The sequence below is a fragment of the Pseudopipra pipra genome, chromosome Z, assembly GCF_036250125.1.
Source record: "Pseudopipra pipra isolate bDixPip1 chromosome Z, bDixPip1.hap1, whole genome shotgun sequence".
In the NCBI taxonomy this organism is placed as follows: domain Eukaryota; kingdom Metazoa; phylum Chordata; class Aves; order Passeriformes; family Pipridae; genus Pseudopipra; species Pseudopipra pipra.
In genome coordinates this window covers 9,841,951-9,865,933 of record NC_087581.1, presented here as the reverse complement: position 1 = coordinate 9,865,933, position 23,983 = coordinate 9,841,951, and the positions used below count along the sequence as shown (strand labels likewise).

Here is a 23,983-nt window from a genome sequence, read left to right as displayed (position 1 = left end):
GGCTCTCCAGTGCTCAGCTCTCTTCCAGATATGGCACCACCAGCAGCTGCTCTTTCCATCCCACCCCACCTGAGGAATCTACAGCCAATTCTTCTCTTGCAAGTGAAGAGCAACAGATTTGAGGGACCCAAAGAAGCCATAGTTAATTCAGATATCAATTTTCGATTTTTTAGGGCAGCAAATAACATGTGGAAAATTTCATACACTTTTTTCTCTGTTTTTAGACAAATGGTGTTTTGGAGGCAAGTTCTGCCGCTGGGAACTGAATCCTGGCATTTAGAACCATGAAACAGTCCTTGCCAACCAGGTAGGTACAGCAGGGTATGCAGGGGGAGTCAGTGGCACTGCAGCAGCCTGGGCCATTGGGACATCTGTCATTGGGCTCATCTCATTCCCTACGTGTGTTCCTCTCCTCTCCAGTTCACTGTGTGCCTGCGTTGCAAGGGGCAGATGATTTACCAGCAGGTCTTGTCTGTGGAGAGACCCAGCACTCTGCAGAGCTGGAACTGGGGCTACTGTGGCCACTATGCCTTTTACCACGCCCTGTACCCCCGGGCCTGGATGGTCTATGAGCTCCCGGGGCAGAAGGTGGTGCTCACTTGCCGACAGGTCTCTCCTGTCATCCCCCATGACTGTAAGGTAAGGAGGTGATGACATCCCAAAGGGAAGAGCTGCTTATTAGCTGGGCTTTCCCAATGTTTCCCCACATCCCTGCTCAGCAATGGTCCCAGGCAGGGGGAACCCCTGCAGCAATGCGGGAGCTCGGGATGGCAGCAAGGGATGGCTCAGCACTCCCTCACGCTGTTCGTGCTGGCTCCCAGCCCCAGATGAGGGTGGCAGGCTGTGCTGCTGACACATCTGACCTTCCTCTTACCCCAGGGAAGCACGTGAGCCTGTATCAACCTGCCAGGCAGCTGAGGGATGAGACACTCAGCTGAGCCTTAAATGCTTCTTTCCGTCTCCCTCTTGCCGGGTGTGCTGTTTGCTAGCCCAGGGCTCCTCTTCTGAATTTTGTATTACCTGCCCCATAAATTCCTCTGCTCCTGCTGGTCCTCCTCAGCTTGGCAACAGACTCCAAGACTGAGTTGTTCCTGGTGCTCTTGATCCTCCCCCTGTGTCCTGCGTGGTTTCCCCTGCAGTGAGAGAAATCATGCTCCAGCAGCCAATGGAGGAGCACCAGCCATGTACACAGCATTCTCTGTCTCTGCCAGGACTCCAGCCTGCCAGTGGGAGTGTTCATTTGGGAGGTGGAGAACGGGAGGGATGAGGACGTGGAAGTGTCCATCATGTTCAGCCTGCAGAACGGCATGGGAACGAAGGAGGACAGGAGCGGAGGGCGCTGGAATGAGACCTTTGCCTTGGAGAAGGATGGCGAGCGAGTTGCTGGAGTCCTGCTGCACCACTGCACGAGTGTGAACCCCTTCACTCTCGCCATCTCTGCCCGGGAGAAGGTAAGGAGCTGCCCTGGTGCTGTGGCTCCTGCTGGAGGGTTGTGCATCTCTGCTGGCTGGGGTGGAGCTGCTTCCAGGCAGCTGGTAAAGGACTGGTGGGCAATGGCCTGGGGCCGGCACTGGTTCTCAGCACTTGCCTGATCTCAGAGATGGGGACATGACTTCCCTGAGGGCAACCTGTTTTTGGCTAAGTGGCAAGAGAGAAACTGTGGATGAAGCTTGCAGGGCAGTGGGTGAGTAGGTTTGGAGTTGCGCTTGGAGCGCAACAAGCAGGAAGTGAGTGTGACATACCAGTGTTGTTGTTGGGGGTGGAGAGCCTGCATCTGCCCCTCCAAAGTACCAGCCCCTGAGGATTCTCTTCCCTTCTCCAGGCTGGCACGAGAGTCACCCACCTGATGGCATTCAATCCCACGGGATTGGGTAGAGAGGTGTGGCAGGACCTCCTGCAGGATGGCAGGCTGGATTCACCCACTGGTTAGTCCCTCCATCCTCCATGGGACACATGAAGGGGGAATAGGGGCAATGGGTGACCCCTGGTTGTGGGGCACAGGGTACCTGAGCCAAGGCAGAATTCCCTTCCTCCAGCCACCTCGGTGCCATTGCTAAAAGCTCTGTGGGATGCTGTGGCTTCTTCCCAACTTTAGGCTGTATCCAACCTTTCCGTTGCTTGTCCTTGTGTGCCTCTCTGAAAGAGTGGTGTTCACACCACTTTGGGGCTGTTCCTGGCATTGTTAGTTCCAGGTGCCAGTATCTCCTTAGTCTGTGTGAGGTTGCCCACTGAGCTGAGGTTTGTGCTGGGTAGCCAGGGTGCTGCCCAGCCACCTTCCCTCAGTCCCTGTTGCCAGATGAGTGAGCTGTGTCCCATCAGACTGGTTCCAGCAGGTGTTTAGCAGCCCTTGGCATTTGGTGCTGCCATCACTTGCTGTCTGCTTGTTACTGTACCAGTTCCCCAAAGGTCTCCGGTATTCCCTAGATAACTCTGCATCATCCTTCAGCTGTCTGCTCGCTCCCTTGGGAGGAGCCTGGAAGCAGGGTGCTTCAGGCAAGGTCCCAGCCCTTGCTGCTCACCTCCTCTTGCCATGAAAGGTGGCCATTTGCCTAATGTCTCTGTCAGCTTTTAAGCAAGGATGATGCTGACAAACTAGTGATGCTGACATTGGGTCTTTGCAATATTTCTTGGACCTTCCATTCTGTAAATGAAGTATTTGTGTGAATATTTCTGGAAAAATAAGCTTCCTGCCTGGATGCATTCAGAGCTCTTCAGGCTATTGGGATGTGGTTTTCCTTCATGAATGCCAGATATTATCATAGTCAGGATCTGTGCTTATGTTAAAATTGTTGCTCTAATGAGTTTACCTTGTACACATGTCACAACCAGCAGATAATTATGCAGCTGCCTCAGGGCTTTTCTTAAATACCAGCATGGCTCAAACACCCTGCAAAAAGCTGGAAGCAATGACTGTCACTAGAAAGTCAGTGTCTCTGAGCAGCACGGATACAAAGTCATGGGACTTCTGTGCCTTCCACTCATGCCTGGTGGCTTTTCCTGCCTAATTTGTTCCTCTGCTTTGACTGAGGACTCCGCCCATGGAATGGATCTTTTCCTGCAGCAACAGTCATCCCTTAAAACCCTGGGGCTGTAACTTGCAGGTTGCAGCGGGGCTGTGCTATGCCCAAAGGGTCTCAATCCCCTCTGGGGTGTGTGTGATCTTCATTTACCCCTTCACAGGACTTCCTTGGTCCCTTACGAATACGATCATTTTTCCCATCAGGTCAAAGCAGCGTGACGGAGAAGGGGGAGGTGACGGCAGCAGCGGTGTGTGCCAGCTGCAGAGTGCCTGCCCGGGGACACAGGACACTGGAATTGGCCCTGGCTTGGGATATGCCGTGTGTTCACTTTGGCTCCAAGGAGAAGCCGCCCTTCAAGTGGGTGGGTTGTCTCCAGTGGAGCCTGTGCCTCGCCTTCCCCATTGCTCAGGGCTCTGATAAGCCTGCAAGCTCACCAGCCATTCCAAACTGGGGCTGGTCTCTTGCCCAGTGGCACAGGAGTCCTCTTGTGTAGTCAGAGAGTTGGGTAAGGTGGGGACCTGGCCTGTTGGAATAAAAAGTGTGGGTGCATGTGTGTGTGAGGATGTTGGACTGGTGCACGCAGGCACGTGGCTTTGGTGGTTGTGGTTGGGTGACACTGCACAGACTGAGTGGCTCTGCCCCAGGAGGGCCTGTGGCAGATCCAATCCCCAGGGGAGACCTGGCTCCCTGGACGGTGACAATCTGAGCCCAAGCAGCAGGTCCTGGTCTGGTACCATGGCCCCCCTCCCTGCTGGCGCCGGGGGCAAGCAGTGGAGCACATTGAAGGGGATAAATCACTTCAAGTTCTTAATAAATAAAGCTGTCTCCTTCCATTTCTTATTGTCTTCTTTGCCAGGGGACCAAGCCAGAAGAGGGAGCCCTTGCCGCCCTCCTTTTTCTTCTGAGGTTGGGCTGGAGGGCTGGGAATGCAGGGATGGGGCCAGCCCAAATCGCTGTAAAAGCCCAGTCCCTCTTTTTAACGGCAGGGTCCTTGAACACACCCCTGCTTGGAATGTGTGTGGAGTTTCCTCCCTGGAATGGGGACATCCCTCAAGGCTACTCCTGGAGTCTGAGCAAAAGAGATTTGCCCACAGTCATTGGTATGGGTGGGTAATATCAGACTCCACAATTGTTTTTGTTGGCTTTAATATAGCTTCAAAATAGTGGCATTATACTATACTAGTAGTATGGTAGCTTCCATTCTGTGTAGCTTCCATAGCTTCCATACTCTGTAGTTAAATGAAGATATTTTTGTCTAATTATTGTAGGAAATCACTTCCTTTTATAAAAATATATCTGGTTTGCCATCCTTATTTCTATGCCAAGACTCAGTCCCACTTTCAGCTTCACAAAGCAGTGGGATGCATGTCCCATGGCAAAGCCCCTCTGCCTGGCATCTGGGACTGCTGGCACCAGTGGGATAGCACCACTCCCTCCCTGGGCAGGGCAGGGAAGAGCTGGGGGTGCTGGGTACTGCCCTATATGAGGGTCAGGTGACCAACAGTACCCCCAGAGCCTGCACCATCAGAGCTGGCAGCCCTCAGCTGTGGGGTGCGCGGCCGGCGCCGCCCCGACACCCCCCAAACCCCCCAGCATCTCCACCAAAAGGGGAAGGGAAAAGGAACAAAACCAAAATAATACATATATATATCCCAATTAGTGACCCGAGATCTAGTAAGTAAAAGAGTTAGCAAGGAAATATCTCACACTTTCCTTGGGACAACAGAGAGTCGCTCTGGACCCATCGCCGGCAACCTCCACCTCCCAAGGTCGGCAAGGCCTAACCAGGCCTCGCTCCCCAGCACGGCACACCCGACAGCAGGGAACCTGCACCTCCAAGCTGCCAGAAGGAAAGAGAGCGAAGGCCTCTCCTCCTTTCTTCTTATAGTCTGGCTTCCCTAAAAATCGTAGGGAATACTGGGTAAATCTGGACCCTTCCTTGGTTACAAACTGGTCACCAAGGAAGGCCTAGCCCAAACCACCACAGATGCTTTGCCACAATTATAAAAGAGACATAACTATAGATCCGATCTGGCAGCAGTCCTACTACACTTGCTATAGGGAGTTTACATCCATTCACAGATGTGCTCAGAGGGAGATGTTGGCACAACCAACAGGCCAGAAAGCCCTGGGGTGGCACTTGGAGGACGAATGGGGATGGGAGTGGGGATGGGGAGAGGGATGGGGCATTGGAGGAGAGGAGGATGTTGAAGAGGCGCGGGAGTTGGGAACGGGGGTGGGAATGGGGACAAGGATGAGGGATAGGGGATGTGGATAGGGATGGAGATGGGGACAGGAACAGAGATGGGGCTGGAAGCAGAGGTTTGGGGGATGGGGACGGGGCAAGGATGAGGCTTGAAGGTGGGGATGAGAGTGGGGATGGGGACTGGAACAGGGGTGGAAATGGACATGGGGTCTGGAACAGAGATGAGAACGGGGATGAGTGGGAACCAGGATGTAGGAGGGATTGTGTGGGGCTTCCCACTGGCATCACCCAGTCTGGGAGATCTTACCCCATGTCTACTGGTTGAGGGCTGTCTCTGGGCTTCCACCCTGCCCTGCAGGAGCTGGAGGCACTGTGTGCTTTCTGCCCCAGAATCCCTACCCCATCCGGCAGTTGCTTCCCCCAGCCATCCTGCAGTCCAAGGCAGGCTCTGCACCTCTCCCTGCCCACACAGCTTCTCCCTCTGGTGCTCAGGAGCAGGAGCTGGGAGCTGCACAGTACACATTATGTAACTAATGAAACTTCATGAGTTGCTGAAATGATGGATTAGTGAGTTCCAGTTTCAGTCATATCAGTGCAAAGGGCCCCTGTTTGGTTTGTTCCCTTTCCTAATTAGCTGATAAAACAAAGTTTAAGGTACAGATGACATCCTGTGAATTTGAACATCATAAAAGATCTGTACCCTGTTCCACTCTCTCACTAATCAGGGGACAGGCAAGTATTGGGAAATACATGCAGAGCTGTGCACACAGACCATGGAGCCCTTCAGTATGTGGCTTTAGCCACCCCGTCTCCCCAGCAGCGTCCCCTGGAGCTCCAGGTCCCTCTCATGTTCCCTCCAGTATCCAGCATGGCTTTTGGACCACGCCAACATCCCGGATTGCAATCTGTGGAGCCCGGCCCCCAGCTCTCCCCTACATGTGCAAACAGCACCAAGCCCACCATCCCCAGCAGGAGTTGGAAATGGAGGCAGAGACACAGGATGAGGCCAGCTGACAGTAGTGGCTTGCCAGCATGCAGCCTTCACCCTGATCCCTGGCTGTGGGGTATCCCGCTGCTCCATGCTGGGGATGCTGCCTGAGGCCACCCACCACAAGGCCCCTGTGAATGTCCCAAACATGCATGGGCAAGAAGGCACCTGCTGAGGCCTGAAGCCATGGTCAGGAAGCAGAATTACCCAGCACCTGTACTTCTCCTGTCCCCCAGCCCCATCCCTTCCAGCCCCTCCAAAACACGTCCCTCTGCTCCCCCAGTCACCACCCGTCCCCCCCTTGCTCTGCCCATGGCCACAGAGTGGCTGCTTGCATCCCAGGGACACATGGGGCATGGCTCTCTGCCAGTTGGAGAAGGCTATATTTGGCTCCATGTGTGGGAGCAGCAAGCTTTGGGAAGGGAGAGCCCCACCAGCACGTTGCTGGGAGGCACTGGGAAGAAGCAGGGCAAGGTGAGGGTGTGTTTCCTGCGCAGGATGCTGGGAGCAGGCAGAAGCCCGAGCCTGAGACTGCTACAGTGGAGAGCCTTGGGGATGCAGAAGGACAGCAGGCTGGAGGCAGCTCTGGGCCCTTTTCCCATCACTTGAGGCGGGTGAAGATGAAGGTGCCAACCCTGCAAGGAAGACATGTCAGGAGGAGGGGAGTGAGGGCTGTGGGGTGGGAGGGCCAGCACAGGGCTCAGCTGGTGGCTTTCCAGGTGTCCCTGTGGGATAGGACCTCTTCCCACAGGAGCCATGTGGTTTCCAGTGTCTCCTTCCCACGGCGATCCACAGAGCACTGGCCTACAAAGGCTGTGGTGGAGTCTGGCAGGGTTGGAGAGAGGCAGAGGGGGCTCAGAGCTTGCACCTCGAGACAGAGACACCTGGGCCACCTGATGTTGGCAGACAGACAGACAGACAGACAGACAGATATAATGCAGCACATTCCCTGGACAGAGAAATGGACCTGCCTGCCAGATTGGCCAGATGGGCTGGCTCCACATCACCCAGACAGACAGATGGGCTCCAACTCTGCCATGTCCCTCAGACACACAGATGGACACCCCTGCCTCCTTTCCCAGACAGACAGCCCCGCTACCCACCCCAGACAGGCACCTCTCCCAGCAGCACGTCCCAGGGCAGAAGCAAGTGTGTGTGGGCAGTCTGTGCCCACAGCCAGAGTTCCTCTGGACATTCTGAGTGCTGTGGAGCACCAGCTGGAGGGCTCCTCACTCCCAGCACGGGCAGGGGATCGCCGGCACTGCTGTACCTGAGAACTGCCAGTGCACGGAGAAGCCGAAGGTGGGGTGTCTCTTGGCACCGGGGTGCTGCTGGGCCCCTTGCAGGGGTGACCCCAGATCTGCTTGTTGGCGGCTGTCCCAGCAGTGTGGTAGAAGCCCGAGAAGGTGCCGGCTGTGTTCAGGGCCAAGAGGGTCGTGTTGGAGTCCAGCTCGTTCCTCCACAGGCCCTGCAGGTCACACTGGGGACTGGGAGTTGTGTGGGTGCCTCAGGCACTGCTGAGCCACGGTCCCCCCTCCAGCCTCACTGAGCAGTGGGAGGTGTGTCCCATGGCATGGCCCCTCCATGTGGCAGCTGGGAATGATGGCATGGGCACCAGCTGGGACAGCATTTCCCTCTCCCTGGGCAGGGCAGGGGAGAGCTGGGGGTGCTGGGTACTGCCCTATCCCAGGGCCAGGTGACCAACAGGGCCTACAAGAACAGCACAGTCAGAGCTGGCAGGCCCCTTGGTCTCACACATGCTGCACTCTGGCATGGCATGGCATGGCATGGCATGGCATGGCATGGTGTGAGAGATGGCATAGGATGGCACATCAGGGTACCTCAAGGCTGCATCAGAGCATTCAGCCCTTCAGGCAGAAATAACATAAACAGTGTGAGCTGGGGTGGCACAGGCCAGCACTGCATAGCACAGTGAAAACATGTAAACCCCCTCCCCCAGGCCCTGCACACTCTGTCCCAGGGCTGGCAGAGTATGGCACAGGACAGCATGGCAGAACAGACTGTGGCACAGCACAGCACAGCATGGCACAACATGACACCAGAAAGCACAGCAAGAGCAGGCAGCCTCCTTGCCAGCTTACACTGCACCCCAGGATGGCAGAGCCTGACACAGCAACAGCAGGCAGCCCTGTGCCTGCTCACAGTGCACCACAGGGATGGTGGTGCACAGCATGACACAGCCAGGGAGTGCCAACCTCATCCAGCCACCCTCCTCCCTGGGACAGCACAGCACAGCACGGCCAGGCTCTGCCCCAGGGCTGCCCTTACCTTCCTGGCCGCAGCCTGGTGAGGGATGAGCAGGACCAGGGTGAGCAGCAGGCAGCAGCTGAGGGTCCCCATGGTGTTGTTGGTGGTGGCTCTGCCTGTGCTGCTGCCCCACGCCCGATCGGCCCCTTCCATAGCAGGGGGGCTGTGGCTGGGCAGCGGCCGCCCCTGCCGGGCCTCCTGCCAGAGGACACCCGGTGGGAGATTGGCCACCGGCCATTGCACCAGCTGAGCGGGGTCTGGCTCCCCTGGGCCAGGGGGGGTCCTGGGGACCATGGGGGGGTGGCAGGGCTGTAGAAGAAGACCCTGGAGGGTCACAGCAGGGGACACACATTTTGTCTCAGATATGCTGACAGAAGGGACTGTGTGATGCTATAGGGGAATGGGGAATGTCCGTGCTGAGCCATGGAATTGTCGTCCAGAATAATTGGATTTGTTCCCCAGTGTGCAACAAGCCAATAATTACACTCTCGACAGAGTCACTGATAATTTATCTCAGAGTTGCACAAGCCAGGGTGTTCAGGAGTATTCCACAAATCAAGCACATCAGCTATCAGCACTTTTTACTGTTTATACATTTTAGCAAACAAAGGCTACAAAAGTTTTTTTTACATATTCCGAATTTTCAACATCAGGACAGGAAACAGTGGAGATTTGCAACAAAGCTTTATTGGGAGAAACAAGTGGTGGGGCAGGAGTGGGGGCTTCCCCCCCAGTGTTGCTGCCAGCCTGGGAACGCCCCTGCTGCCCTTCTCACTCCTTCTGTGGCTGCACACGGGTGAAGATGTTGGTGCCAACCCTGCAGGGACACAGAAGAAGATGTAAGGGTGGCACATGACAATGTCCAAATGCCCAGCCAGCCCTGTATTCTCCCATAGCATTTTCACCTTCTCTGCAGTGGGACTGCAGAGGCTGTTATTTTTACATGCTTTTTCCCATGCAGCAAGCAATACAGTGAACTTTGCCATCGAACTTTGCTAAGTTGCACTTTTGCAAACTGATATTGAAGCTGCTTTTGCCAACACCTTTGACAGTGACAGTGCAAGCAACCCAAACCACTCATTTGTAACAGCTCCAACACCCCCCAGGGATGCACAGGGGACCTGTGCAGGGCAGGGACAGGGAGCTCACCTGGTGGCTTTCCAGTCGTTTTCAATGTTGTCCATGCGTGACCGCAGAAGCCACATGGTCCTCAAAGTCTCCTTTCCATCCTTGTCCACGAAGCATTGTCCCGTGAAAACGGTGATGGAGTCTGCAGAGACAGGACAGGAGGTGCAGTGATGCATTGACCAGGGTGTCAGGTCAGTGCCTGCCCCAGCACACGGGACAGTAGAGCCCTGCTGTGCCTGGCCCCTGGGACATTGGGGATGTGGAAAGCAGGCAGGAGGGTTCAGAGGGCTGGGGGTCTCGCATGGAAATGGGCAGACAGCTGTGAGCTTCAGCCTCTGTTGCATCTCCTGCCCACTGGGACTGGGAGGTGACAGCAGCCAAGGAGCTCCAGGGACAAGGCTGGGGGAGCATCAGGGGCACCAGAGGGGATGAGAGAGCACTGGCACAGTGCAGGGGAAGGCAGAGAATCAGCAAGGACACTGCAGGGAGGGGCAGAAGAGCTTCCAGGGTACCACAGCAGGGAGGGCAGGGCAGGTCTGGAGACACACCAGGGAGGTTGGGAAAGGAGAAGTACCTGAAAAGCTCCAGTTGACGGTGAAGCCAAAGGTGGGCTGGCCCTTCTGGTTTTTGCGTTGCAGAGTTCCTTGCAGGGGTGACACCTTGATCTCGTTCGTGGTGGCTGACACAGCCGTGAGGTAGGAGCCGGAGAAGACACCATCTCCATTCACAGCTGAGATGCTCATGTTGGAGCCCAGATCATTGACCCAGTGCCCGATCAGGTTGCACTGCAGCAGAGGGGACTCAGTACCGGTGCCACAGCACAGCCTGCAGCCCTTGCCCACCCTGCCCACCCTGCCCTCTGCATCCCAGACCTGATCTGACCTTTTTTGGAGGGAGGCTGTGAGCCCCCAGGGCCAGGCTGAGCACCAGGAGGAAGACAGTTGCTTGCACCATCTCTGCAGCAGGCAGACAGCTGATGTACCTGGGGAGGTGCTCCTTGCAGGACTCTGCCAATGCTCCTGCTCCTTCTCCTTTTTATTGCTGCCAGGGCTGTGGGTGGCAGCTCTGGCCAGGGCATTGTGCAATCTGGGTGTTTCCAAAGTCTTGGTTCCTAGCCATATGAGGGGGTAATTGCAGCAGATATTCCCAGAAAAGACTGCTGGAAATGCCCCTCCTTGCTTCCCCTGCGCCTTGCAGATCAAATCTGGCTTCTGCCAGGACTGTCAGTAATGGTGAGATGGGAAAACTCCTCTCTGGACCTGTTGTCCATTCTGCCACCTATTTGCCACGTCACTGCTGTGCCCCGGAGTGCCAGGAGCCTTAAAGCCAGTGCACCTCAGGACTGGCCACAGCACACAGCTCACCCTGCTCTTCCTCACCAGACATGATCATGCAAACCCACCCAGCATCCGGATTCCCTCGGGATTTGTTTTTGGCCCTCCACACTCAAAGTGCCCCGTCCCCTCTCGCCTGGAGCTGACATGAATGTTTGCTGCTCTTTTTACAAACTGGCTTGTGTTTCTTGGAAGGAAATTATTTAGTTAATGAAAAACCAATATTTCCTGAATATCTTGGACATTGCATGTTAATGCTGACAAAAGTTGTACTTACACAGGGATTCTTGAATCTCTGTAAGTACATATTGTATAACTCCCCTTACGTTATAGTTGTGGCTGGCCAGGAAGGCTGAAGTGTCTGGGTTCATGCCAGAGTTTCTCACCCATTTCTCAATGCTTTTCAGGGCAGTCTCCAAAAAATATGTTTTAATTCCCCCAGTCCTCATAGCAAGAGGTGATGGAGCCCTACTCACCAGGAAATAATCCTTTTCTTAAAATAGAGACAGGGCAGCTCTTGGCCACATCTCAGAAATACTTTTCAAATTTGTCTTTCTCTTTAATCTCACATTTGAGCCCCAGTTTCTCTCTGACAGTAAAATTCAATGCTATCCAGGCTGGAGAGCCCTGCATTTCTGCTGCTGGCTTCTCCACAACCCCCTTTCCTCTCTCCAGGAGTCCCACAGCCCTCTGGCACCTTGCCTGCAAGAGGTCCCTGTCCAGAGGGCTGGCTGCCTGCAGGACATTCCTACCCCAGTATTTGTTGTCTCAGAAATTAACTGCACAACAAGGTATGTTTTCCCACATAGCTGCTGTTTGCTCTGACTGTTTTTTGGCAAGCAGGTGCTGCCTGGAGTGTGGCCGACGTTTGTGATAAAGGTCAGGGTTGGTCTGGAAAGGTTTCAGGGGGCAAGAGGGGCACACATCGCCCCTCTCTATTACACCCTTGCCATCTGCCCTCTGTTATCACCCCCTCTCTATCACCCCCTTGCCATCACCGTGGTTCAGGGAGCTCCTGCTCCAGCGGGGACCCTGGGGATGGGCAATGCAAGGTCTCCATGCCCAGCAACCCACAGCTCATTCACAGCATAGCATCACACAAACCATATTGGTTATTTCTGTCCAAAATCTTTATTTTTCTTGTATGGAACACTCCCTGTCCCACCGGTGTGCATTCCAGGGGCAGGGATAAGTTCAGTGCTCAAGGAGACAAATTTCTTGACCAGCCTCAGTTGAGTTAAAAATAAAACAAGCCAAGAGCTGGGCTATCTCCATGCGTTTGCACCCTCCAAAGGGCAGAGAGCAAAGCAGCTTGGAGCTGGCAATCATTGCTATGGCTAAATTCTGCAATACCATTCCTGAGCCCTGGCGCAGCAGGAAGCGGGCGAGGGACAATGGGCAGGCAGGGAAGCAATGCAATGCAGAAAGCACTGAAGAAGCTAAAAATTGACAGGGCTGTGGTTTAAAACACATCAGTATCAGGAGTAACCATGAAAAATAAGGGTTAATCATAAGAAGGAATAACAAGAAGAAAGGGTTAATAAATAGTTCAACTTGTTTCCTCAAACTGGGATTTAATCAGCCTTGAAAAACAATAGTACAGGCTGTACTGTAATGAAAATCTGTGACTAAGGACTGTCCTCCCTGTCTGCAGCTGTGCCCATGCAGAAGCTGCTGAAAGCTGAGCCTATCACATTAAAGGTTTATTGAGGTGATAGGGTCAAAAGAGGAGGAAAAGGCAGAAATATCCCTTTATACAGACTGAATACCTCAACCTTTGAAAAAAAGCCTGCAGACAGCCTGTTGCCTGGGGTTACAGAACAATGCAGATGGGTTGCAGTAACACCAGCCATGCCAGAAGCTGTGCTGGCTTCAGTGCCTGCTTTTGTCCCTTTCCAGCTGGATCAGGACATCACTGCTGCTGTCGGTAGCTTCCAACACAACACAAGTGGAAGTGGGAACCGCAGGTGAGCCACACTGATGTCTCGGCACCCCCGTCCCCACCAGCCTCACCCTGGGGACCCCAAGGGAGGGCATCTCTGTCCCTCTCCATCATCAGTGGTCTCTGCCATGCCAGGATGACACCAGCTGGTTTGGGGGAGCCACATCCGGGACGATATTTCCTTCCTGGATATTGTTATTCCTCTACCCACACAGAAGCAGGAACACTCCCCAGGGGAGTGAAGAAAGGCCCATGTGTCACCCACTTGACAGCATTGGGCTGCTGCAGTGATCCCCTGCCTGCACCAGCTTCCGGGACAGGCAAGCAGAGGATGAATGATCACAACAGGTAGGACAGGTAAGGGCAGCCCTGGGGCAGTCCGGCCCTGCTGAGCCATGCTGTGCTGTCCCAGGGTGCAGGGTGGCTGGATGAGGGGCTGTGTGCCCTGGCTGTGCCATACCATATCGTCTGATGAGCTGCATGCTCTTGTTGTGCCCTGCTGTGGCATCTGATGCCAGCCCACTCCATGCCATGCCATCCCACAAGCAGCATGAGTGACCAGGAGACTGCCAGCTCTGGCTGTGCTGCTCCTGGGGGTGCTGTTGGTCACCTCCCCTCGGTATAGGAGGGTATCCATCACTCCCAGCTCTCCCTTGCCCTCCCTGGGAGGAAGAGGTGCTGTCCCAGCCGCTGCCCATGCCGCTGGTCCCTGGTGCCACACAGAGGGGCCTTGCCAGCCCCATACATGCAGGACACATGTCCCACTGCTTAGGGAGGCTGGAGGGATGGCTGTGACTCATCAGTGCCCGAGGCACCCACACAGCCCCCAGTCTTCATCGCTGTCTGTCTGGGGACACAACAGGAAGGGCAGTGGATCTCCCTATCCCCCACCCTTCCCTAACGAGGCTGGCATAGCCTTCAAGTGCTGTGCTGAATGAGAAAGGAGAAAAAGGAAACAAGGTGCCCAGCCCTGGGCAGAATGGCACATGGTTTGGTTAGTGCCAGCCTCTGGCACAGCTGCTCACCACGGAGCCCTTTTCTGCCTCCTGGCCTTGCCCCCCTGCAGGCAGCAGAGGAGCCAGTAAGAGGCAGGGGGCAGGTCTTGCCTGCCGTCACAGCTGGAGAGATGGGTTGGTGCCTTGAGCAAAAGACCATGTGGCTTCTGCGGTCACGCATGGACAACATTGAAAATGACTGGAAAGCCACCAGGTGAGCTCCCTGTCCCTGCCCTGCACAGGTCCCCTGTGCATCCCTGGGGGGTGTTGGAGCTGTTACAAATGAGTGGTTTGGGTTGCTTGCACTGTCACTGTCAAAGGTGTTGGCAAAAGCAGCTTCAATATCAGTTTGCAAAAGTGCAACTTAGTAAAGTTCAATGGCAATGTTCACTGTATTGCTTGCTGCATGGGAAAAAGCATGTAAAAATAACAGCCTCTGCAGTCCCACTGCAGAGAAGGTGAAAATGCTATGGGAGAATACAGGGCTGGCTGGGCATTTGGACGTTGTCATGTGCCACCCTTACATCTTCTTCTGTGTCCCTGCAGGGTCGGCACCAACATCTTCACCCGTGTGCAGCCACAGAAGGAGTGAGAAGGGCAGCAGGGGCGTTCCCAGGCCGGCAGCAACACTGGAGGGGAAGCCCCCACTCCTGCCCCACCACTTGTTTCTCCCAATAAAGCTTTGTTGCAAATCTCCACTGTTTCCTGTCCTGATGTTGAAAACTGTGGAATATGTAAAAAACATTCTTAAGAAAGTATGTTCTTTGATGTTTGATCTTTGTATGTGTTCAAGACTGATCAACAAAAAGGAGATTTAATCCATGAAACATAACAGCTAACAAGCTCTAAGTGACATCTGGGTGTTAGAAATACAAATTACTTCTTGATAGAATTGCCTCATTATGGTTTAGGGCTGGACAGGCTTCCATGATCTCAGACCTAGGGGGAGGTCAACAAATCTTGGGAAGAAGGATGTACCACTGCTAGTGAACCAAAAGAATACAGCATTTAGGGGCCACAAGGACATTTGGCAGAACCCCCAAGATACGGAAGAAACTAATATGGATAACTCAGCAACTGTGCTGAACCAGCTCCGACTGGGTAGAAAGTGATTCCGGCAGGGGGAGATCGTGACCATCGACTTATTGCCCACTGAGTCTGGAAACCCACTGACTCAAAAGAAGAGAAAGAGTGAGCCTGCAGACTATTTAGCAGGAGAAATCAGAGAATCGCTAATGAATAGCAGATAGAATACTAACTAGTGGAAGAACTGTGTAACTTGTAGCCAAAGAACATTAATGCCTTTGTTTGCTAAAATGTATAAACAGGAAAAAGTGCTGATAGCTGATGTGCTTGATTTGTGGAATACTCCTGAACACCCTGGCTTGTGCAACTCTGAGATAAATTACCAGTGACTCTGTCGAGTGTGTAATTATTGGCTTGTTGCACACCGGGGAACAAATCCAATTATTCTGGACGACAATTCCATGGCTCAGCACGGACATTCCCCCATTCCAATATAGCAACACACAGTCCCTTCTGTCAGCATACCTGAGGCCCAATGTGTGTCCCCTGCTGTGACCCTCCAGGGTCTTCTTCTACAGCCCTGCCACCCCCCCATGGTCCCCAGGACCCCCCCTGGCCCAGGGGAGCCAGACCCCGCTCAGCTGGTGCAATGGCCAGTGGCCAATCTCCCACCGGGTGTCCTCTGGCAGGAGGCCCGGCAGGGGCGGCCGCTGCCCAGCCACAGCCCCCCTGCTATGGAAGGGGCTGAGTGGGCGTGGGGCAGCAGCACAGGCAGAGCCACCACCAACAACACCATGGGGACCCTCAGCTGCTGCCTGCTGCTCACCCTGGCCCTGCTCGTCCCTCACCAGGCTGCGGCCAGGAAGGTAAGGGCAGCCCTGGGGCAGAGTCTGGCCGTGCTGTGCTGTGCTGTCCCAGGGAGGAGGGTGGCTGGATGAGGTTGGCACTCCCTGGCTGTGCCATGCTGTGCACCACCATCCCTGTGGTGCACTGTGAGCAGGCACAGGGCTGCCTGCTGTTGCTGTGTCAGGCTCCGCCATCCTGGGGTGCAGTGTAAGCTGTCAAGGAGGCTGCCTGCTCTTGCTGTGCTTTCTGGTGTCATGTTGTGCCATGCTGTGCTGTGCTGTGCCACAGTCTGTTCTGCCATGCTGTCCTGTGCCATGCTCTGCCAGCCCTGGGACAGAGTGTGCAGGGCCTGGGGGAGGGGGTTTACATGTTTTCACTGTGCCATGCAGTGCTGGCCTGTGCCACCCCAGCTCACACTGTTTATGTTATTTCTGCCTGAGGGGCTGAATGCTCTGATGCAGCCTTGAGGGACCCTGATGTCCCATCCTATGCCGTCTCTCACACCATGCCATGCCATGCCATGCCATGCCTTGCCATGCCATGCCACAGTGCAGCATGTGTGAGACCAAGGGGCCTGCCAGCTCTGACTGTGCTGTCCTTGTAGGCCCTGTTGGTCACCTGGCCCTGGGATAGGGCAGTACCCAGCACCCCCAGCTCTCTCCTGCCCTGCCCAGGGAGAGGGAAATGCTGTCCCAGCTGGTGCCCATGCCATCATTTTCAGCTGCCACATGGAGGGGCCATGCCATGGGACACACCTCCCACTGCTCAGTGAGGCTGGAGGGGGGACCGTGGCTCAGCAGTGCCTGAGGCACCCACACAACTCCCAGTCTCAAGTGTGACCTGCAGGGCCGGTGGAGAAACGAGCTCGGCTCCAACACGACCCTCTTGGTCCTGAACACAGCCGGCACCTTCTCGGGCTTCTACCACACTGCTGGGACAGCCGCCAACAAGCAGATCTGGGGTCACCCCTGCAAGGGGCCCAGCAGCACCCCGGTGCCAAGAGACACCCCACCTTCGGCTTCTCCGTGCACTGGCAGTTCTCAGGTACAGCAGTGCCGGCGATCCCCTGCCCGTGCTGGGAGTGGGGAGCCCTCCAGCTGGTCCCCCACAGCACTCAGAATGTCCAGAGGATCTCTGGCTGTGGGCACAGACTGCCCACACACACTTGCTTCTGCCCTGGGACGTGCTGCTGGGAGAGGTGCCTGTCTGGGGTGGGTAGCGGGGCTGTCTGTCTGGGAAAGGAGGCAGGGGTGTCCATCTGTGTGTCTGAGGCACATGGCAGAGTTGGAGCCCATCTGTCTGTCTGGGTGATGTGGAGCCAGCCCATCTGGCCAATCTGGCAGGCAGGTCAATCTCTCTGTCCAGGGAATGTGCTGCATGATGTCTGCCTGTCTGTCTGTCTGTCTGCCAACATCAGGTGGCCCAGGTGTCTCTGTCTCGAGGTGCAAGCTCTGAGCCCCCTCTGCCTCTCTCCAACCCTGCCAGACTCCACCACAGCCTTTGTAGGCCAGTGCTCTGTGGATCGCCGTGGGAAGGAGACACTGGAAACCACACGGCTCCTGTGGGAAGAGGTCCCATCCCACAGGGATGCCACCTGGAAAGCCACCAGCTGAGCCCTGTGCTGGCCCTCCCACCCCACAGCCCTCACTCCCCTCCTCCTGACATGTCTTCCTCGCAGAGTTGGCACCTCCATCTTCACCCGCCTCAAGTGATGGGAAAAGGGCCCAGAGCTGCCTGCAGCCTGCTGTCCTTCTGCATCCCCAAGGCTCTCCACTGTAGCAGTCTCAGGCTCGGGCTCCTGCCTGCTCCCAGCATCCTGCGCAGGAAACACACCCTCACCTTGCCCTGCTTCTTCCCAGTGCCTCCCAGCAACGTGCTGGTGGGGCTCTCCCTTCCCAAAGCTTGCTGCTCCCACACATGGAGCCAAATAAAGCCTTCTCCAACTGGCAGAGAGCCATGCCCCATGTGTCCCTGGGATGCAAGCAGCCACTCTGTGGCCATGGGCAGAGCAAGGGGGGGACGGGTGGTGACTGGGGGAGCAGAGGGACGTGTTTTGGAGGGGCTGGAAGGGATGGGGCTGGGGGACAGGAGAAGTACAGGTGCTGGGTAATTCTGCTTCCTGACCATGGCTTCAGGCCTCAGCAGGTGCCTTCTTGCCCATGCATGTTTGGGACATTCACGGGGGCCTTGTGGTGGGTGGCCTCAGGCAGCATCCCAGCATGGAGCAGCGGGACACCCCACAGCCAGGGATCAGGGTGAAGGCTGCATGCTGGCAAGCCACTACTGTCAGCTGGCCTCATCCTGTGTCTCTGCCTCCATTTCCAACTCCTGCTGGGGATGGTGGGCTTGGTGCTGTTTGCACATGTAGGGGAGAGCTGGGGGCCGGGCTCCACAGATTGCAATCCGGGATGTTGGCATGGTCCAAAAGCCATGCTGGATACTGGAGGGAACATGAGAGGGACCTGGAGCTCCAGGGGAAGTTGCTGGGGAGACTGGGTGGCTAAAGCCACATACTGAAGGGCTCCATGGTCTGTGTGCACAGCTCTGCATGTATTTCCCAATACTTGCCTGTCCCCTGATTAGTGAGAGAGTGGAACAGGGTACAGATCTTTTATGATGTTCAAATTCACAGGATGTCATCTGTACCTTAAACTTTGTTTTATCAGCTAATTAGGAAAGGGAACAAACCAAACAGGGGCCCTTTGCACTGATATGACTGAAACTGGAACTCACTAATCCATCATTTCAGCAACTCATGAAGTTTCATTAGTTACATAATGTGTACTGTGCAGCTCCCAGCTCCTGCTCCTGAGCACCAGAGGGAGAAGCTGTGTGGGCAGGGAGAGGTGCAGAGCCTGCTTGGACTGCAGGATGGCTGGGGGAAGCAACTGCCGGATGGGGCAGGGATTCTGGGGCAGAAAGCACACAGTGCTCTGAGGAAGTGCCAGGGCCTCTTGGTCATTCTCTTCCTCTCACAGTGTACCTGCCCTTCCCCAACCTTCCTCAGCCTCTGCTCCTCTCCCTCATTCCCTGCTGGGCTCTCCGGCTGCTCTTAGCACCACAGCAGTTCCCAAAGAGTGCACTGACCATCCAAGGCTTACTTATACTGAGTACAACTGGTTGATGTGCCTGGTGGTCCAGCTTTTGCTCAAAAGCCACCCCTGCATCCTCATCCTCACCCTTGCATCCTTGCCTTTGTGCCCTCATCCTCACCCTTGCACTCTCATCCTTACCCCTGCACCCTCATCCTCACCCCTGCCTTCCACACGCAGTCCCCAGTTCATCCCCATTGCACACTGGAGTCCTTGGCACTGCCCTGGCCATAATGGTCTCCTTCTCATGCTCCCTCTCCCCAAACACCCACTGTGGCTGTCAGTAGCACCATGAGCTGGTTGTTTGGGTCCCCAAACATTTCTCTGAATGGTCTGTGAGGTCAAAGCCTTGGGACCCCCGTGAGAATGGAAGATGAGGCTGGGAGTCCTGGTGGGTGAGCCCATGATGGGACAGGGGGCAGGGAGAACCTTGCAGGATCAGGGCACAAGATTTCATTTCTGTCCTTTCATTACCCACATGACTGTAAATTCCTTGTCTCTTAAGAAGGGTCTCATAAGAAGGGAGCCCATGGGATAGGAGAGGAAGTAAACATTCTGCTTGCTAAACAAGGAAACAGAAAGCAAAACTGCAGCATTTACAAGAAACCAGCACTGGCAGTGCCATCTGCACTGCAATCAAAAGCTATCTCAAAGACTCCACACCCTGGCCCTGAACCTGACCAGATCCTGCCCTTTTGCACATCCCCTATCCCTCATCCTTGTCCCCATTCCCACCCCCGTTCCCAACTCCCGCGCCTCTTCAACACCCTCCTCTCCTCCAATGCCCCATCCCTGTCCCCATCCCCACTCCCATCCCCGTTCCTCATGCAAGTGCCGCCCCAGGGCTTTCTTGGAAAGCAGCAGAGGACGGGATATGTTGGCTGTGCCAACATCTCCCTCTGAGCACATCTGTGAATGGATGTAAACTCCCTATAGCAAGTGTAGTAGGACTGCTGCCCGATCGGATCTACAGTTATGTCTCTGTTATAATTGTGGCAAAGCATCCTAAAGCACTTTAGGATGTTAAATTAATCAATGATTTAGTGCTGCCAAATCCTTTAGACAGAAAGCACTGAGCAAGTCTTGGACCAGGATTGGAATCAGCCACACCTAGGATCTCTCAGCAGTTCAGAAAGCAAGGGGGACCTCTCTGAACTCCAGTGGGATTCAACAGGAGCATCTCCCTTACCCTTTTCCATCTCCAGTCTCCATATAAATCATTCTACATTGATTCTCACTCCTTTTTCCCTTGAATGTTTTTACCCATGCAGTAGGCAATAGAATGAACCTTGCCATCAAACTTTGTTAAGTCACGCTTTTGCAAACTGATATTAAACCTGCTTTTGCCAACACCTCTGACAATGACACTGTAGGCAACTCAAACCCCCTGGGGGATGCACAGGGAACTCGTACAGGGCAGGGACAGGGAACTCACAGAGTGCCTGCCCAGTTGTCTTCAGTTGTGTTCATGTGACACCGAAAGAGCCATATGGTCTTCAAAGTCTCATTTCCATCCTTGTCCACGAAGCATTGTCCCGTGAAAACAGTTGTGGCCTCTGCAGGGACAGGACAGGAGGTGGAGTGGAGCATGGCCAGGGTGTCAGGTCAGTGCCTGCCCCAGCACACAGGACAGTAGAGCCCTGCTGTGCCTGGCCCCTGGGACATTGGGGATGTGGAAAGCAGGCAGGAGGGTTCAGAGGGCTGGGGGTCTCGCATGGAAATGGGCAGACAGCTGTGAGCTTCAGCCTCTGTTGCATCTCCTGCCCACTGGGACTGGGAGGTGACAGCAGCCAAGGAGCTCCAGGGACAAGGCTGGGGGAGCATCAGGGGCACCAGAGGGGATGAGAGAGCATTGGCATAGTGCAGGGGAAGGCAGAGAATCAGCAAGGACACTGCAGGGAGGGGCAGAAGAGCTTCCAGGGCATCACAGCAGGGAGGGCAGGGCAGGTCTGAAGACACACCAGGGAGGCTGGGAAAGGAGAAGTACCTGAAAAGGTCCAGTTGACGGTGAAGCCAAAGGTGGGCAGGTCTATTGGGTTTGTGAGGTGCAGGAAGCCCACCAGACTGCTGGATCTTATTCGGGTTGTCTGCCACAGATGTGTTGTACAAGCCAGCAAAGTTGCCTTTTTCATCCACAGCCAAGATGGTCATGTTGGAGCCCAGATCATTGACCCAGTGCCCGATCAGGTTGCACTGCAGCAGAAGGGACTCAGTACCGGTGCCACAGCACAGCCTGCAGCCCTTGCCCACCCTGCCCACCCTGCCCTCTCATCCCAAACCTGACCTTTTTTGGAGAGAGGCTGTGAGCCCCCAGGGCCAGACTGAGCACCAGGAGGAAGACAGTTGCTTGCACCATCTCTGCAGCAGGCAGACAGCTGATGTACCTGGGGATGTGCTCCTTGCAGGACTCTGCCAATGCTTCTGCTCCTTCTCCTTTTTATTGCTGCCAGGGCTGAGGGTGGCAGCTCTGGCCAGGGCATTGGGCAATCTGGGTGGTTCCAAATTTACCAGCCATATGAGGGGTTGGTTTCAGCTGGTATTTCCAGAATACATTTGTTCCAAGATAAATGGAAGTGGACAGCTCAGGTGAGCTGAACCCTTATCCTGGTACCTCAGTACCCTTCCAGCCTCACCACGGTGACCCTAAGGGAGAGCACCTTTGTCCCTCTCCCTTGGCTGTGGGCTCTGCCATGGGAGGACACCAGCTGGTCAAGGGGGGACTCCATCTGGGAACTTGCTCTTCCCAGAGAACATTATTCCTCTGCCCAGGAACAATCCCCTAGGGAGCAAAGAAAAGACCATTTGTCACCTGCTGGCAGCACTTGGGCACCACAGTGATCTGCTGCCTGCCATCAGCTCACAGAATAGGCAAGTGGGGAAAGGAAGGTCACAGCAGGCAGGATATGCTGCTTCCTTCCCCCAGCCCTCATGGCTATTAAGTATTAAGGGAGTTCTTTAGAATAAAAAAGATCTAAGGCAGACAGAGCGAGCTTATAGCCCTGCCTATGGTGTCCCCAGAGCTCTCCTGTCCTGCACTGTCATATCATCAGAGATCTCCTTCCCTTCCTGTGGTGTCCCTAGACCTCCCCTGCCCTTCCTGTGGGGTGTCCCCAGACCTCCTTTGTCCTCCACCATGACGTCCCCTGAGATCCCCTGCCCTTCCCGTGGTGTCCCCAGAGATCTCATACACTACCTGTGGTGTCCCCAGACCTTCTCTGCCCTTCTTGTGGTGTCCCAAGATCTCCCCAGTCCTCCACTCTGAGATGCTCCTGCCCTCCCTGTGACATCTTTGATGCTCTACTGACCTGCTGCTCGGGCCATGCTTCCTGCCCCATCCCACGCTGTCCCCATGGACTCCATCGCCATCCGGAGGGGATGGGGCTCTCCCATCTGATGGGTGTCCTCTGGCAGGAGGCCCGGCAGGGGCGGCCACTGCCCAACCACAGCCCCCCTGCTATGGAAGGGGCCCAGCGGGCGTGGGGCAGCAGCACAGGCAGAGCCACCACCAACAACACCATGGGGACCCTCAGCTGCTGCCTGCTGCTCACCCTGGCCCTGCTCGTCCCTCACCAGGCTGCGGCCAGGAAGGTAAGGGCAGCCCTGGGGCAGAGTCTGGCCGTGCTGTGCTGTGCTATCCCAGGGAGGAGGGTGGCTGGATGAGGTTGGCACTCCCTGGCTGTGCCATGCTGCGCACCACCATCCCTGTGGTGCACTGTGAGCAGGCACAGGGCTGCCTGCTGTTGCTGTGCCAGGCTCTGCTCTCTGGTGCCATGCTGTGCCATGCCATCCTCTGCTGTCCTGTGCCACGCTGTGCCAGCCCTGGGGCACAGTGTGCAGGGCTTGAGGGGGTTGCATGTTTTCACTGTGCCATGCCTTGCTGTCCTGTGACACCTCAGCTCACAGTGTTTGTGGACAAGGGGCTGCGTGCTCTGGGTGTGCCCTGCTGTGCCATCCTGTGCCAAGCCATATTATGCCATCCTACACCATGCCATGCCATGCCATGCCATCCCACAGAGCAGCTTGTGTGACCAAGGGGGCTGCCAGCTCTGATGGTGCTGGCCCTGGGGGTACTGTTGGTCACCTGACCCTGGTATAGGGCAGTACCCAGCACCCCCAGCTCTTCCCTGCCCTGCCCAGGGAGGGAGAGGTGCTGTCCCACTGGTACCAGCAGTCCCAGATGCCAGGCAGAGGGTCTTTGCCATGGGACATGCATCCCACTGCTTTGTGAAGCTGAAAGCGGGACTGAGTCTTGGCACTGACTGAGCCACCCACACGAGCCCCAGTGTGACCTGCAGGGCCTGTGGAGGAACGAGCTGGGCTCCAACACGACCCTCTTGGCCCTGAACACAGCCGGCACCTTCTTGGGCTTCTACCACACTGCTGTGACAGCCACCAACAAGCAGAGCCTGGGGTCACCCCTGCAAGGGGCCCAGCAGCACCGGTGCCACCTGCACTTGCTCCTGACCTGCGATGTGGTGGGGGCAGAGCTGCCTGGTTGGGGTGGGTGGTGAGAGTGTCTGTCTGGGAGAGCATCACTGGCAGAATGGGAGCTTCAGGCAAAGCTTATTGAAGATGCTCTCTCATTGAGTCACAGGGTGCAGAAACGACTCCCTTGCATACTAAACTCCTCCTCAGAGAGGAGTCTGGGTACAGATCAAGTCTTACCCCAGACTTTGTCAACTGTTTAAGTCTAAAGGATTATATAGGTGGAATTGAAACATTGACAACTTAGTCCTGCAGGATTAAGGATGGTAAACCAGACATATATTTATAGAAATAAATGATTTATTATGATAATTAGACAAATATCTTTATTTAACTACACAGTATGGAAGCTACTATACTACTAGTATAGTATAATGCCACTATTTTGAAGCTATATTAAAGCCAGTAAAACCAATTGTGAAGTAGAGCCTGATGCTACCCACTCATAACAATGATTGGGGGCAAATTTTGCTCAGACTCAAGGAATAGCCTTGGGGTGTGTCCCCATTCCAGGGAGGAAACTCCACACACATCCCAAGCAGGGCTATGTTCAAGGACGTTGCTGTTAAAAAGTGGGACTGGGCTTTCATAGTATAAAATTATTGTCTGGCAGCCAGATGTCTCAAGGCCAGTTGTGTCAGCTCAACAGCTTT

At 55.2% G+C, this 23,983-nt stretch overlaps 3 protein-coding genes and 1 long non-coding RNA gene across 4 annotated transcripts; 2 read left to right on the top strand and 2 right to left on the bottom strand.

Annotated features, from left to right (window-relative positions):
• The first annotated feature begins 428 nt into the window (after positions 1 to 428).
• LOC135407251 (non-lysosomal glucosylceramidase-like) lies at positions 429 to 3,839 on the top strand. Its single transcript, XM_064642141.1, has 4 exons — positions 429 to 639; positions 1,212 to 1,451; positions 1,823 to 1,925; positions 3,224 to 3,839. The coding sequence occupies exons 1-4, from the start codon at positions 451 to 453 to the stop codon at positions 3,511 to 3,513; spliced, it is 822 nt and encodes a 273-aa protein (XP_064498211.1). The 5' UTR covers positions 429 to 450; the 3' UTR covers positions 3,514 to 3,839.
• Positions 3,840 to 9,149: 5,310 nt separating this feature from the next.
• LOC135407252 (avidin-like) lies at positions 9,150 to 10,649 on the bottom strand. The gene is made up of 4 exons (XM_064642142.1): positions 10,493 to 10,649; positions 10,185 to 10,395; positions 9,632 to 9,752; positions 9,150 to 9,299 (listed from the first exon to the last, which is right to left on the bottom strand). Exons 1-4 carry the CDS (start codon positions 10,562 to 10,564, stop codon positions 9,254 to 9,256), a joined length of 450 nt encoding a protein of 149 aa, XP_064498212.1. The 5' UTR covers positions 10,565 to 10,649; the 3' UTR covers positions 9,150 to 9,253.
• A 1,886-nt stretch (positions 10,650 to 12,535) lies between these two features.
• LOC135407255 (uncharacterized) lies at positions 12,536 to 14,577 on the top strand. Its single transcript, XR_010426783.1, has 3 exons — positions 12,536 to 12,911; positions 13,022 to 14,095; positions 14,428 to 14,577. It is a non-coding gene; the product is annotated as an uncharacterized LOC135407255 (long non-coding RNA).
• A 5,699-nt stretch (positions 14,578 to 20,276) lies between these two features.
• LOC135407301 (avidin-like) lies at positions 20,277 to 21,283 on the bottom strand. Its single transcript, XM_064642221.1, is given in 4 exon segments — positions 20,277 to 20,401; positions 20,833 to 20,915; positions 20,917 to 21,038; positions 21,130 to 21,283. Coding segments are annotated over 4 exon segments (402 nt in total). The 5' UTR covers positions 21,202 to 21,283.
• Between the last annotated feature and the right edge of the window lie 2,700 nt (positions 21,284 to 23,983).

What these genes read in the sequence shown, in the direction of transcription:
- LOC135407251 (XM_064642141.1), top strand. Translation starts at nt 451, where the DNA reads ATGATTTACCAGCAGGTCTTGTCTGTGGAGAGACCCAGCACTCTGCAG. An exon ending in TCATCCCCCATGACTGTAAG is followed by an intron (nt 640 to 1,211) that starts GTAAGGAGGTGA and finishes TGTCTCTGCCAG; the next exon opens with GACTCCAGCCTGCCAGTGGG. An exon ending in CAGGCTGGATTCACCCACTG is followed by an intron (nt 1,926 to 3,223) that starts GTTAGTCCCTCC and finishes TTTTCCCATCAG; the next exon opens with GTCAAAGCAGCGTGACGGAG.
- LOC135407252 (XM_064642142.1), bottom strand. Translation starts at nt 10,564, where the DNA reads ATGGTGCAAGCAACTGTCTTCCTCCTGGTGCTCAGCCTGGCCCTGGGG. An exon ending in ACAGCCTCCCTCCAAAAAAG is followed by an intron (nt 10,396 to 10,492) that starts GTCAGATCAGGT and finishes CCTCTGCTGCAG; the next exon opens with TGCAACCTGATCGGGCACTG. An exon ending in CGTCAACTGGAGCTTTTCAG is followed by an intron (nt 9,753 to 10,184) that starts GTACTTCTCCTT and finishes CTGTCTCTGCAG; the next exon opens with ACTCCATCACCGTTTTCACG.